The sequence below is a fragment of the Lepidochelys olivacea genome (genome assembly GCF_965140295.1).
Source record: "Lepidochelys olivacea isolate rLepOli2 genome assembly, chromosome: 2".
In the NCBI taxonomy this organism is placed as follows: domain Eukaryota; kingdom Metazoa; phylum Chordata; order Testudines; family Cheloniidae; genus Lepidochelys; species Lepidochelys olivacea.
In genome coordinates, this window is record NC_140412.1 from 237,919,095 (window position 1) to 237,934,090 (window position 14,996).

General features: G+C 45.3%; 1 protein-coding gene across 1 annotated transcript; it reads right to left on the reverse strand.

The window, feature by feature from the left end:
• Nucleotides 1-2,228: 2,228 nt before the first annotated feature.
• Nucleotides 2,229-14,985, reverse strand: PTCHD3 (patched domain containing 3). The gene is made up of 4 exons (XM_084620717.1): nucleotides 14,180-14,985; nucleotides 12,564-12,685; nucleotides 4,894-5,039; nucleotides 2,229-4,299 (listed from the first exon to the last, which is right to left on the reverse strand). The coding sequence occupies exons 1-4, from the start codon at nucleotides 14,981-14,983 to the stop codon at nucleotides 2,666-2,668; spliced, it is 2,706 nt and encodes a 901-aa protein (XP_084476843.1). The 5' UTR covers nucleotides 14,984-14,985; the 3' UTR covers nucleotides 2,229-2,665.
• Between the last annotated feature and the right edge of the window lie 11 nt (nucleotides 14,986-14,996).

Sequence of the window (14,996 nt, forward strand, 5' to 3'; positions counted from 1 at the left end):
CACTTTGGATGGGCTATCACCAGCAGGAGAGTGAATTTGTGTGTGGGGGGGTGGAGGGTGAGAAAACCTGGATTTGTGCTGGAAATGGCCCACCTGATGATCACTTTAGATAAGCTATTACCAGCAGGACAGTGGGGTGGGAGGAGGTATTGTTTCATATTCTCTGTGTATATATAAAGTCTGCTGCAGTTTCCACGATATGCATCTGATGAAGTGAGCTGTAGCTCACGAAAGCTTATGCTCTAATAAATTGGTTAGTCTCTAAGGTGCCACAAGTACTCCTTTTCTTTTTGCGAATACAGACTAACACGGTTGTTACTCTGAAACCTATCTATGAACTGTTTAATGGTTAATTACCTTATACTGATGAATGCAACTGATTACCTGGGTATACATAGGAAATAGGAGATTTTAATTCAAAGCCACAATGTTTCACCCAAGGAATTCCTGCTGTCAAGAGGCTATCCACAGCCTGCCAGAAATCTATAATAACTCTAGGCCCCAATTCTGTGCCTCAGATCTGCTTAAACTTGGTCAAGGGAAGCTTGAATCGCAAGACTGAGGTCTCCAGCTCCAGTATGGATTACTCTGCTCTTTCACATGGAAGAGTTAGAACAAACTCTATATATGGTCTACATATTTGGACTATAACCTGATGAACTGATTCTGGAAAGAACTTTTTGCAACTCAGCAGCTCACCCTCTCTACTATGAAACTTACCTAAGAGCTTTATTCTGTATGTATAATGATTAAGGCTGTGTGTCTGTCATGGACGTCAAGAAAGTAATGAATTCTGACTTTTCATGACCTCCATGACTTCTGTAGTGGCCGGTCGGCTGGCTCTGGGGCTGCTCAAACAGATCAGGCAGCCCCTAGGCCAGCCTCACCAGCCACTGCTGGGGCAGTTTGGGTGTGGGAGGGGCCTCAGAGCTGTGGCAGAGGCGTTGGGGAAGCACTTACCATGGGGCGGGAGCTCCCTGGAAGTGGCCTGCATGTCTCTGCAGCTCATAGTCTGGCATGGTATGGTATTGCCACCCTTACTTCTGTGCTACTGCTAGCAGGGCTCTTCCTTCAGAGCTGTGCACCCAGCCAGCAGCTGTTGCTCTCCGGCCATCCAGCTCTGAGGGCACATAGAAGTAAGGGTGGCAATACCATGACACCCCTAAAATAACCTTGCGACCCCCCTGCAACTCCCTTTTGGGTCAGGACCCCCAATTTGAGAAATCCTGGTCTCCCCCATTAAATCTGTATTGTGTAGGGTAAAAGCACACAAAATACCAAATTTCATGGGAGGAAACCAGATTTCACCATCTGTGATGCATTTTTCATGGCCGTGAATTTGGTAGGGCCCTATTCATTACACTCTCCTGTAGGCAGGTCAAATCAGTTGGGTCTGCAGTTACAAAAGAGATCCTGCATCTTTCCCACTGAGGAAGTGTCATTCCCTGGGAGGGGTTCAGCTCCCATGTCGTCGTCCAGGAGATACACATCTGCAGCTGTCTGTTCGGTATGATACCAACAGTTCCATTCTCATGGTCTGTCTGGCAGAATCTTTCTAGATCGCTCCCCCACCAATAACTAATCTCAAATTTAAGCCACCACCACCAGAGATCCCAAAACAATTGCGTGCTGACTGGGAGCCAGGAGAGCAGAGCGGCGCGGGCTGGGGCTGGGTCACTCCACTTCTTGCTGCCCCGTGAGTGTGGGGTCGGGACTGCCTTGCACTCACCGGGCAGCAGGAAGTGGAGCGACCCGGCCCCAACCCGCTCCACTCCACTGGCTCTTGCTGGGGGACGGTTTCCCCCCTACCCCCAAAGCCTGCTCCTGCCCCCCCCCCCTTGGAGGCCTGGGGCCCCACACACACACACCCCGCACGGAGGTGGCTGCGTAGGACACCAAAATGGCTAGGGACGGCCATGGCTCTATTAAACATGTGTCTATTAAACAGGGTGATTGCTGATAAGGCCAGACTAGCCAAAGGTGGCAACTCAGCTTCTGCTGCAAAGGTCCCAGATTGCTCCTGCTCTTGTGCAATAACCTGCTGTTGCTGAGTTGCCAGTCGTTGCAGTACTTAAGTGCTGCTGCTGTTCCGAGGCCTGGTTTTCAATCAACCACTTTAACAATTTGTCTGCTTCCATGGTAATACAGGGATGCCTACATTTAAACTTCATGAGAGTACACTGTGAGAAAGCTCAAATAATGCTGGCATAATTTATATTCCTTTTGAAATCTTTATTGGGCATTTAACACAGAATATATAAGATCAAGAGAACATGCTTTTAACTTCAAATGTATTTTAACCAATTTTTTTTGGTTTGGTAATATTCTATTATTGTGATATCATTTTACTTAACCCATGTTTTCTCTAATGATCTAAGGGCTTATCAGGATGAACAGCTTGTCCACGGCAAACTGGGGTATAATCTACAGCACACTTGCATGCTGTGCAGTAACTGTCCATGTGGACCCTGCTATGGTGCGCTAAAAGTTCCCTAGTGGGCTTTGAGCTAATCCCATTAAGTGTTAATCCTGAACAGTAGAAAACTGACATTTTCATACAATGCTAATTTTAATCTGCAGATTAATGTTTTGAAACCTTCAACATGTTCTTTTTGGCTGATATGCTGTATTTTAAATTGTATGTAAATTGATGAGCAATCTGGATTTATTTTTCCTTCAGCATGAAGCTGTTTGATACATTACTTGGACTTTGTGCGACACTAAAAGAGCTGCTGTTTTTTCCTCTTGTTTTTATATTTACCCTTTTGTGTGATGATCTGCCACGAATTCCAAAAAATGTTAAAAATACTGGAATAAAAACAAGACCATGAACAGCTCCAAACAAGATAACGAGAAACATAATCTTAAAAAATGTTCTGAAGATGTAAGCTTGTGCTGCAGACAGCACAATTACTCCTAATATAGTGGAGATAGCACCTTGGATCACCGGGTAACCTAGCAGATACAGGGCATCAATTGCCCTTTCATTGACAGTTGACTTTTCACTTGAAACAAATGCATAGGATATATGAGCAGAAAAATCTACTGAAAACCCGATGCAAATGACAAGGTTAATCATAGATATGGAATCAAGATTAACATTCCAGTATGTCATGAAACCAGCAACGCCAGCAATAACAGAAGCAATAGCAAAAGTTACCCACAAGGAGCAGAGCGGATTGGGAATAAGCAGCAAGGAAACACACAACATGACTCCAGTAGCAATTCCAATATTCTGAATGGTGTTTGGCACTATTACAATATACTGATCATAGTATATGAATGCTGGGTGATATACCATTAATGGGATCTTACAGTCCTTGGCTAGGTCTCTTAATTGGTGTAAAAGGTTCTTCTCATCAACTGCAGTAGTAACATTCACTGTTTGAATGAAAAACCGTGAGGCTGCTATTTCCTTATAGCGAATATCAATGTCCCATTCAAATTCTGGAAATAATTTATATAGTTCAGATAGATTACCCATGAAAAACGCCTTAGTATCTATGTTCAGTGAACCGATTCTAGCAACATTCTCATACATTCGTAGCCATGACTCTGAGAGACTCTTCTCCACATAGGAGTTATTTTCTAAAGACTCCATACAGTTCTCAATGTCATTACGAATGGATAGATTCCAATAAGGTACATTTTCTGTGATAGTGACCATAACCCTGGGACCATACTCTGAGAAATATTCATCTTCCCAGTCATAGTACTGAATGACATAAGAATCATCACTAGCCAGATTTCGCAGGTCTATACCTTCCTTCATCTGAGTACATCCATAAATACTACTAGCCAGGAACCCTCCATACAGCAACACCACAAACACTTTGGTCCAGATCTTTGTAAGGAAAGGACCATAATACTTCCTAAAGAATTTGTTCATTGGATGTTCACCTTCTCCCCTAGAAGATTTATCAGAAAAGCCTCCTACACAGCACATGTTGTACAAGCGGGAGCGATGAGGCGGAACAATGTCTTTCACTTTTGTGCAAATTAACCAGTGTCTGTTGCCTTCTTCCCTTTTACCATTTAAAGCAAGAACAGCTCCTAAAAATGTGATGTTGTATAAATAGCAGAAGATGAAAGCAGTTCCTGTGTAGAGACAAAAGGACTTCACAGACTGAAAGGAAGTCATGATCCCTATGTAGAAAGCTAAAACATCAGTGAGAGTGGTGATTGTGATAGACACTGCTGCCTCTGCATAAGTTTCAGCCATCCGCTTTTCAACTTTATTTTTAGGATTAGTCTGTTGCCAGCAGGAGATCATAATGAACATGTCATCAACACCAACCCCTACAAAAGGGAAAAGGTCAACTTATTGTACATACCATCAATATCAATTTTTAATGGAAAATAGCAAAATTGCAAAACAAGCAATGACTTAAGCTGAGCAATAAGCATTGTGTTCACACCAAGCGAAGTTATGGACCCACAGAAAATAAATGCCACACACCCCCTCCATATACGAGGTAATGTATTACATTTTCCCATGGTGCGATCTCTTTAGGTGAGATCTCTCTTTCTCTCTCACCACATTTCTCTGAAAGAGAAAGCACCTCTGGGATAATGAGGTAGATCTCTCATCCATGCAATGGAAAATACAGAACTGCTTTTCGGAGCATGGATTCACCTTCAACCTCACACTGAGCTGAACGGCCCTCTGCTGCTGTACCTCCTGCTATAAACCATTACAAGTGATCCCTTATTTTGCACATTCTGCACTGCTGAATAATAGGATGGATAAACACCTGGAAAACGACTATCATACCCAGTGGTCTTAACTTATAATTGTGCTGATCCCTGATTCATGCCATGTAAACATAATCTCCCACTAGGCACATTTTGCAGTTCCATTTTTTCCATCAAGCCCAATTCCTTGTCACTTACCCAGTATAAGAAATGGTGCATTTGCTACAGTCATGTCAAATGGTATCCCACAGAACAGCAACAGTCCAAAGCTGCTTAGCACAGCTAATCCAGAAGACAGCACTCCACATGCTGCAACCCACACTTTATTCTGTACACAGTCAACCCTGGAAAATTGTGTAAAAAGCATCTTGTTTAGATTTTAAATGCTGTGTTTTTATATTATACAATTATATTATAAATAATATAAAATATGTAATGGCATGCAAAATCCTTATAATATAGAAATTTTATATATCATGTTTGGTAAAAGCAACTTTGGTTACATGAGTCTCATTAATACTTTAATGAGAGTTTCAGGTATTAACATTTTAAAGTCACAACATGGGCCAAATCGGTCCTTCAATTTAAAATGCACAACCAGTGACTCAGTGTAGTTGCATGAGTTTAACTGACAGCAGAATTGTTAAAAGAAAAGGAGGACTTGTGGCACCTTAGAGACTAACCGATTCACTAGAGCACAAGCTTTCGTGAGCTACAGCTCACTTCCTCAGATGAGGAAGCTTCGTAGCTCACGAAAGCTTGTGCTCTAGTGAATCGGTTAGTCTCTAAGGTGCCACAAGTCCTCCTTTTCTTTTTGCGAATACAGACTAACACGGCTGCTACTCTGAAACCTAGCAGAATTGTTGTAGCTCTCTATTCCCCCATCACACAACAATGAGTAAAAAGAAAGTATTATGGTGCCACCTACTGGGAAGCAAAGAGTTGTGAAACTCTACCCTGATCATGTAAACCAGACCCACTTTTCAGTTTTCTTTGACTCCTAGGCATCTTGCCTGAGCAGTGTGGGGCGCTGTGTCGGGAGCTGCACCATGCAGCTCCCGGAAGCCATGGTAGGGCCCCGCTCCGGCTCCTACACGCTCCAATGAGAGCTGCAGGGGCGGTGCTGGAGGATGGGGCAGTGTGTAGAGCCGCCTGGCCGCGCCTCTGCAAAGTAGCTGGAGAAGAGACATGCCACTGCTTCCGGGAGCCGCTTGAGGTATGCACTGCTCGGAGCCTGCACCCCCTGAGTCTCTCCCCACGTCCCAACCCCTTGATCCCAGCCTGAAGCACACTCCTGCACCCCACACCTCTCATCCCCAGCCCCACCCCAGAGCCTGCACCCCAGATGGAACCTACACCCCTGCCCCAGCCCTGATCCCCCTCCTGCCCTACGAACCCCTCGGTCTCAACCCAGAGCACCCTCCTACACCCCCAAACTCCTCATCCCCAGCCCTACTCCACAGCCCGCACCCCCACCCCAATTTTGTGAGCATTCATGGCCCGCCATACAATTTCTATTCCCCGATGTGGACCTCAGGCCAAAAAGTTAGCCCATCCCTGCTTTATAGCATGCCCATCAAGGCAGCATCTACGCATCTTGCAAGAGATGCTCACTGCCTTACAGAATCAATCTCTCTAGCAGATATTATGAAAATGTCCTACTGAACATTTACATACAACTAGTGCATGGCTATGTGAACCGTTTCTTTAAAGCTGTCACAGAAAACCAGGCAGGAAAGGGCTGGGGAAAGTTATAGATAGAAACTCTACAGTGAAGCAGAGAGAGAAAGAGTGGCTTTAGTAATAACATTGTTTTCCTTATTCGAATCAAGTTTTTTTCTGCTCAGGGGACAGCATCTTCTTCTGTAAGTCCTTACATTTGTCACATGACATAGTGTCAGACATTGACTAATTTAGGACATAAGAGGAAAAGAAAATGCCAAAGTTCCTTCTCTCTACAAGTCTTTCAGTCTGGCACATACATGGAATGGCCTGAGTGGAAGGAGCATATTACAAGATTGTGAGCCCTAATGATGCTTATCACAGGGAACAGTAATGCCCAGGGAAGTTTATTAGGAGTGAAGCTGTAAATGTCTATAAATGGATTAAAAATTCCCTGACAGCTCACAAAATGTAATTGCAAATAGGAACTCCTCATCAAGGTAGTGTGTGTCTAGGGGGGTCCCAATGCGATCAGTTCCTGGCCCCGCACTATATAACGTTTTTATTAAGGACATGGAAGAAAACATAAAATCATCACAGATTAAGCTTTCAGGTGACGCAAAGATTGATGGAGCGGACAAGTCACTGATAAGGAGCAATCTGGACCTTTTGGTAAGCTGGCAAGCAAACAATATGCATTTTAATAAGGCCAGAAGTTTAAGCTTTAAATTGTAAAGTTAAAGTTATACTTTTAGGAACAAAGACTGTAGGCCATTCTTACAGGACGGGGGATTCTGTTCTGGGAAGGAGTGACTCTGAAAAAGACTTGGCTGAACACAAGTTACCAGCGCAACACTGTGGCCAAAAGGGCTAATGCGATCCTTGGATGTAGACATAGGGGAATATTGAGCAGAAAGAGGCTCAATGAGCACCTACGGGGGAAAAAAATAGCTGTTCAATGGCATGCAGGAGGCACTGAGGGAGGAGGGGGAACGGGGGTGGGGCCTGTGGTGGAGCAGGGGTCCAGCACCCCCAGGGAAATCCCAAAGTCGGCACCTCTGAGAGAGGTTATATTACCTCTATATTTGGGCCTGATGTGACTGCTATTGGAATACTCGGTCCAGTTCCAGATGTTGATAAACTGGAGAGGGTTCAGAGAACATCCACAAGAATGATGAAACAATTGAAAACTACGCCTTATGGGGCAGACTCAAGGAGTTCAATCTGTTTAGCTTTACAAAGAGAAGGTGTCATAAATATAAAGGGAAGGGTAAACCCCTTTGAAATCCCTCCTGGCCAGGGGAAAGCTCCTCTCACCTGTAAAGGGTTAAGAAGCTAAAGGTAACCTCGCTGGCACCTGACCAGAATGACCAATGAGGAGACAAGATACTTTCAAAAGCTGGGAGGAGGGAGAGAAACAAAGGGTCTCTGTGTCTGTCTATATGCTGGTCTTTACCGGGGATAGACCAGGAATGGAATCTTAGAACTTTTAGTAAGTAATCTAGGTAGGTATGTGTTAGATTATGATTTCTTTAAATGGCTGAGAAAAGAATTGTGTTGAATAGAATAACTATTTCTGTCTGTGTATCTTTTTTGTAACTTAAGGTTTTGCCTAGAGGGGTTCTCTATGTTTTTGAATCTAATTACCCTGTAAGATATCTACCATCCTGATTTTACAGGGGGGATTTCTTTATTTGTATTTACTTCTATTTTTTTATTAAAAGTCTTCTTGTAAGAAAACTGAATGCTTTTCCATTGTTCTCAGATCCAAGGGTTTGGGTCTGTGGTCACCTATGCAAATTGGTGAGGCTTTTTATCCAACATTTCCCAGGAAAGGGGGGTGCAAGTGTTGGGAGGATTGTTCATTGTTCTTAAGATCCAAGGGTCTGGGTCTGTAGTCACCTAGGCAAATTGGTGAGGCTTTTTACCAAACCTTGTCCAGGAAGTGGGGTGCAAGGTTTTGGGAAGTATTTTGGGGGGAAAGACGCGTCCAAACAGCTCTTCCCCAGTAACCAGTATTAGTTTGGTGGTGGTAGCGGCCAATCCAAGGACAACGGGTGGAATATTTTGTACCTTGGGGAAGTTTTGACCTAAGCTGGTAAAGATAAGCTTAGGAGGTTTTTCATGCAGGTCCCCACATCTGTACCCTAGAGTTCAGAGTGGGGGAGGGACCTTGACAGAAGGGTAAGGAGTGACCTGATCAATCTATAAAAACCCAGAGAGCAAAAATGTGATAATGGGCTCTTTACATTAGCAGACAAAAGTAGAACAAGATCCAGTGGCTGGACGTTGAAGTTAAACAAATTCACACTAAAAATAAGGCATATATTTTAACAGTGAGGGTAATCAATCATTGGAACAACATACCAAGTGCTGTGGTGGATTCTCCATCGCTGGCAATTTTTAAATCAAGGCTGGATGTTTTCTAAAAGAAATGGTCTAATTAAAATAGGAATTAATAGAGTGATGTTCTACGGCTTGTGTTAGGCAGAAGAGTAGAGTAGATGAGAAGATCACAGCGGTCCCTTCTGGCCTTATAACAGGGGTCGGCAAACTTTTTGGCCCGAGGGCCACATCTGGATATGGAAATTGTATGGTGGGCCATAAATGGTCACAAAATTGGGGGTTGGGGTGTGGGAGGGGGTGAGGGCTCTGGCTGGAGTTGTGGGCTCTGGGATGGGGGCAAAAATGAGGAGTTCAGGATGTGGGAGGGGGCTCCAGGCTGGTGCAGAGATGCGGGGAGTGAGGGCTTTGGCTGGGGTGCGGGCTCAGGGGTGGTGCTGAGGATGAGGAGTAGGCGGTGCAGGAGGGTGCTCCAGGATGGGACCAAGGGATTTGGAGGGTGGAAGGGGGATTAGGGGTGGTGCAGGGGGTTGCGGCATGAGAGAGGGTCAGGGTGCAGGCTCTGGGGGGGCACTTATCTCAAGCAGCTCCCAGAAGCAGCGGCATGTCCCCTCTCCAGCTCCTACGTGGAGGCACAGCCAGGTGGCTCTGCACTCTGCCCTGTTTGCAGGCTCCACCCCTGCAGCTCCCATTGGCCATCGTTCCTCGCCAATGGGAGATGCGGGGGCGGCGCTTGAGGTGGGGCAGCGTGCGGAGCCCCCTGGCTGCCCCTATGCATAGGAGCAGGAGCGGGGACATGCTGCTGCTTCTGGGAGCCACACGGAGCGGGGCAAGCCCCCAACCCCCGGCTGGAGTGGGGCAAGCCCCGGACCCCGCTCCCTCGTGGGAGCTCAAGGGCCAGATTAAAATATATGGAGGGCCGGATGTGGCCCCCAGGCCGTAATTTGCCCAACCCTGCTTTATAAGCTAATCTGTGGTTTGGCTTTACTGAGGAAAGAGAAGAATAATTATGACATAATTCTTAAAAAGACTGATGAGCAGTCAGTTCAAAAAAGGAATAGATTTTACACAAATGGGCATGCTCTTAGGAGAAAGTATGGAAACCTTCCTGAGGGCCCTCTATGAATAAGCAGATAATCGTGACTTTGGTGTCACTAAGGAAGAATATACAGAGATCATCTAGCAGTTTGGATTGTAGACAAAAATTTTCAGAAAAATACAGTTAACGCCTAAGTTAGCTTTAGGACAAGCACTGCAAGTGTCATGATACCCTAATCTAAGGAAAATACAAGTCATTCAGCAAGAGAGTGATGGAAATACAAGAAGTGGCAAAGGAATAATTCCTATTGGAAAAAGCAGTACCATTTAAAATTGCATCTTAAAGCATGGAGTTCTCTGGCTTGAATTGCAGCAGGTGTCTCACGGGAGAACACTGAACAGATGAGGTCTGCCCACACAGTAGAAGCATATGTAGAAAAAGTAATAAGGACAAGGGAATGTGTCTACGGACGCAAAGAAGTCAGGGAAATATTCTAAGCAAGAGTGAGTGCCTATTTTCTGTGATCTCTGTTCTAAGACAGCATTCATGAACAGGCTTTGATCTCAAGATTTACAATATTATTGTTACATTTAAAATTGATTCAGGAGCAGAGGAAACCTTTATTTGTAATGAGACTTTTAACAAGATTAAGTTCTACTCTGAAGTTGGACCAGTAGAAGTCACTGTACTCAATAGCCCTGCGTGATAAATAAATTGATGGGTCAGTTTAAAGTCTGTACTAGATGTAAAAATCAAGGAGTATGTGTTTGATCTGTTTGTCATTAGTGGAGTTACTGCAAGTAGCCTCATGGACCAAGCCATAATCTATGCAGATGACTCTCACAAAATGCTGGAAAAAAATCAGTGTGGGGATCCAGTATAAACCAGGATCTTAAACACAAGATGGAATCATGTAAATCTTAGAGACAGACACAGCTAACTGCGGTCATTGAGACACTACATGGTTGAAGCTGTTCAAGGTACCCATCAGAAGTAACAAGGAGCATTTTAGCTGGTGTTTGTCTAACCTGCTCTTAAAAATCTCCAATGATTGAGTATTACACTGTTGATCCATATTTAGCTTGTGGTCCACTATGACCCCCAGATCTCTTTCTGCAGTACTCCTTCCTAGGCACTCATTTCCCATTTTGTATGTGTGGAACTGATTGCTCCTTCCTAAATGGAGTCCTTTGCATTTGTCCTTATTGAACTTCATCCTATTTACTTGAGACCATTTCTCCAGTTTGTCCAGATCATTTTGAATTTTAATCCTATCCTCCAAAGCACTTGCAACCCCTCCCAGCTTGGTATCATCCGCAAACTTTATAAGTGTACTCTCTCTATGCCATTATCTAAATCATTGACGTAGATATTGAACAGAACTGCACCAAGAACTGATCCCTGTCGGACCCCACTCATTATGCCCTTCCAGCATGCCTATGAACCACTGATAACTACTCTCTGGGAATGGTTTTCCAATGGTTTTCCAGTTTTGCAACCACCTTATAGTAGCTCCATCTAAGTTGCATTTCCCTAGTTTGTTTATGAGGTCATGCGAGACAGTATCAAAAGCTTTACTAAAATCAAGATACACCACGTCTACCGCTTCTCCCCTATTCACAAGGCTTGTTACCCTGTCAAAGAAAGCTATCACACTGGTTTGACATGATTTGTTCTTGACAAATCCATGCTGACTGTTATGTGAATGTATATGTGCATATTTATTTATTTTTCCTAAAGTTAATTAAGTATTTGGTGGCACTGTGAGGACACCAAAAATTTATTGTGAAAACCTCTGTTCTAGAGGTTTCAGAAACAAACCACCACCAAGAGATTTTCCTATCCCTAAAAAGAGTAAAACAGAAAATTCAACAAAACATGAAACTCAGCAAAATGCACACATTCATATTACAGGTTTTTCTTGAACATTTCATATGTATTTGTCTTGTTTAAAAATGTTTTTTTCAATTCAAGGGTAACATAACGAAAGGTTGATCTCACATAGGCCAAAACTAGAGATGCAGAGGCGCAAGAAGGGAAGATTTTCACCTTGGAACCTGGCAGCCCAGGATCCTCATTTTGGTCATTGACAACTGCCTTAAATCCATATTTTCAGATACTCCTGCAATGGAGCAGGTGTAACTAGTTATATAGGAAAGAATCCCAACACATCCTTGATGGAGGACAGGCTCAGCTGTAAGAAAGCCCATGAAAGCTCTCTTCCCCCTCCCCTCCCCCCCAGGTTATTTTTCCACCTTCACTCTTTTTCTCCTGTTTTATGTAAGTGTGCTAACACAGGTACATAGAAAGCATTGCCTAGTCCACCTACCTGTGGGTGGCCACAGCACTCTGTACCCTGCAACTGCTACTCCAGGATTGGTCCCTCTGTGCTAAATTACTTTACTAATAATGTTTTGATTTAACGTATCTGCTTTTCAGTACCAGATAAGCATCAAGTCACGTTTCTCTCTTTAAAAATATATATAGGGGCATGTTTGAGCAAATCCTTACTCAAGTGAGTAGTTCTCACTCAGGCAAGATGTCTGACTTCACTACAGCTACTCACGTGTAAAACTTAAAGGTTACCTACCATTTTTGTATCAATATTAATAGCCATAGACTTCTACTATTAGTAATAGATCACCTACAGAGGACTAGGGATCTGCTGTACTAGGCAAGAGGGTCCTTGTCTCAAATTACACACTCTTCTTTTTCAGACGAAAAAGAAGAGTTTGTAATTCAAATAAAAGGTAATTTAAATAAAATATATAAATGATATGGAAAAAATAAAAAAAAAAGATTAACTTAGAAGACAAGAGCTTACCTTAAACAAGAAATAATGGAAAAGGTTATAGTTAGAAAGTATGTTATGGAAAACAGGGGGATCACTTTCTTAGTATTTCCTTCAAACTCTTCCTGTCTGGATACTGAGGTAAAGTAAGCCACCTGCCATTAAAAAAAAAAAAAAAAACCATGTTAAATAACACCCCTCTGCCATTTACATTGGTCAAACTGGACAGTCTCTACGTAAAAGAATAAATGGACACAAATCAGATGTCAAGAATTATAACATTCATAAACCAGTCGGAGAACACTTCAATCTCTCTGGTCACGCAATCACAGACATGAAGGTCGCTATCTTAAAACAAAAAAACTTCAAATCCAGACTCCAGCGAGAAACTGCTGAATTGGAATTCATTTGCAAATTGGATACTATTAATTTAGGCTTAAATAGAGACTGGGAGTGGCTAAGTCATTATGCAAGGTAGCCTATTTCCCCTTGTTTTTTCCTACGCGCCCCCCCCCGGATGTTCTGGTTTAACTTGGATTTAAACTTTGAGAGTGGTCAGTTTGGATGAGCTATTGCCAGCAGGAAAGTGAGTTTGTGTGTGTATGGAGGTGGGGGGCGGTGAGAAGGCCTGGATTTGTGCTCGGGGTGGCCCACCTTGATTATCATGCGCATTGTGGGAAGAGTGGTCACTTTGGATGAGCTATTGCCAGCGGGATAGTGAGTTTGTGTGTGTGGTTTTTGGGAGGGGGCTGGGGGGGGGGTGAGAGAACCTGGATTTGTGCAGGAAATGGCCCAACTTGATTGTCATGCACATTGTGTGGAGAGTTGTCACTTTGGATGGGCTATCACCAGCAGGAGAGTGAATTTGTGTGGGGGGGGTGGAGGGCGAGAAAACCTGGATTTGTGCTGGAAATGGCCCAACTTGATGATCACTTTAGATAAGCTATTACCAGCAGGACAGTGGGGTGGGAGGAGGTATTGTTTCATATTCTCTGTGTGTATATAAAGTCTGCTGCAGTTTCCACGGTATGCATCCGATGAAGTGAGCTGTAGCTCACGAAAGCTCATGCTCAAATAAATTGGTTAGTCTCTAAGGTGCCACAAGTCCTCCTTTTCTTTTTGCGAATACAGACTAACACGGCTGTTACTCTGAAAACTACTCTTTTATTGTATGCCTCTGTTTAAACATGATAGGAATAGGGTTCAGAGAGTTATCGTAGGCACTTCTATTTTCATATCTTAATTATGATTTTAGCTGTAATTAGCTATGTTAGCCATAGCTAAAATCATACATTAAGAATAGAAAGAAAATAGCACACAGTTAAGCACACAGCCCAAGAGAAGACGAATGACCCTGAGCAAAGCATTTGGTTGAAATAGTCTGGACCTAGGCCTGCACTCTTTATTCAGGCAAAATTCCCATTGAACTAACTCCTAGTTTCACCCTAGTTTCACCCAGCACAAGCGGCCCCTCCCTGTGGCATTTCAGAGCCTTGCCTCTCATTCCGGATCCGTAACGGTGCCGGGTTTGGGATCAGAGCCCAGCGCTCCGGCTCTCCCGCCCCCGAAGCGCGGAGGCTCCAGCAGGAGGATCCCGCTGCACACACCGGGGAGGGCTCCGTGCCCCAGGGGGCTGCTCGGCCCCGTACCTGGACAGAGGTGAGATTTAAAGCCTCCAGCTCAGCCGGGATGCGCTCGAGGAAGTTTTCCAGCCACTGCAAACTCCTCTCTCGGTCCGCGGCTTCGTCTTCTCTCAGGTAATAAACCAGCCTCAGGGCTTTGGCTGCCTGCACCCGGGAGGCGGCCGCTCCGCGACCCAGCTGAACGCCGCCTAAGAAGGTGCCCATGAAAACGCTGCTCTGGAACACGGGGTAAGTGAGCTGCGGGAGGAGGGTCTCTAGCCGGGCCGGCTCCCCCTGCACGGCAGCCAGGAGCGGGTTGGGGCTGCTGCAGGGCCCTTTGTTCCGGACGCACAGGTCCGGGTAGGAGAGTTGGGTGCCTGGGTCCCCGCCGGGAACAGCGAGTCTCTGCACCGCCCCGTCCAGCCGCAGGAGCTCCGCGAAGGCGGCCGCCGTCAGGATGTCGGCGCCTGGGGCGGAGACCGCGATGAGGGAGGCGAAGGCGCCCTCTGTGAGCAGCCTCTGGCCGGAGAAGCGCTCGGAGTCGCGGGTCGGGAAATGCTCCTGGGCAAAGCGCCTCTCGCTCTTGGCGGGTCCCCCGAGCGGCGTGAACTGACCCTCGATGTCGCCGGCTTGTCTCTGCCGCAAGAAGAGGAAGCCGGCGCCGAGGCCGCCCGAGAGCAGCAGCGGGAGCAGCAGGAAGGGCCACGGGCGGGCGCCTACCAGCCCCCCGAGCCGGCCGAGCCGCCGGCTGAGAAACAGGGCTAAGTTGTCGTGCGGGGGGATGGTCGGTTCGGGGCCGGGGCCCGGCTCTGGGTCCCACTCAGGGCCCATCTTCCCGCTGCCC

Bases quoted from the DNA above. Each gene is read 5' to 3' on its own strand.
- PTCHD3 (XM_084620717.1), bottom strand. From the start codon at position 14,983: ATGGGCCCTGAGTGGGACCCAGAGCCGGGCCCCGGCCCCGAACCGACC. The intron at 5,040-12,563 runs GTAAGCTCTTGT...ACAATTTTCCAG, and splicing joins TCCATTATTTCTTGTTTAAG to GGTTGACTGTGTACAGAATA. The intron at 4,300-4,893 runs GTAAGTGACAAG...TCCCTTTTGTAG, and splicing joins TGCACCATTTCTTATACTGG to GGGTTGGTGTTGATGACATG.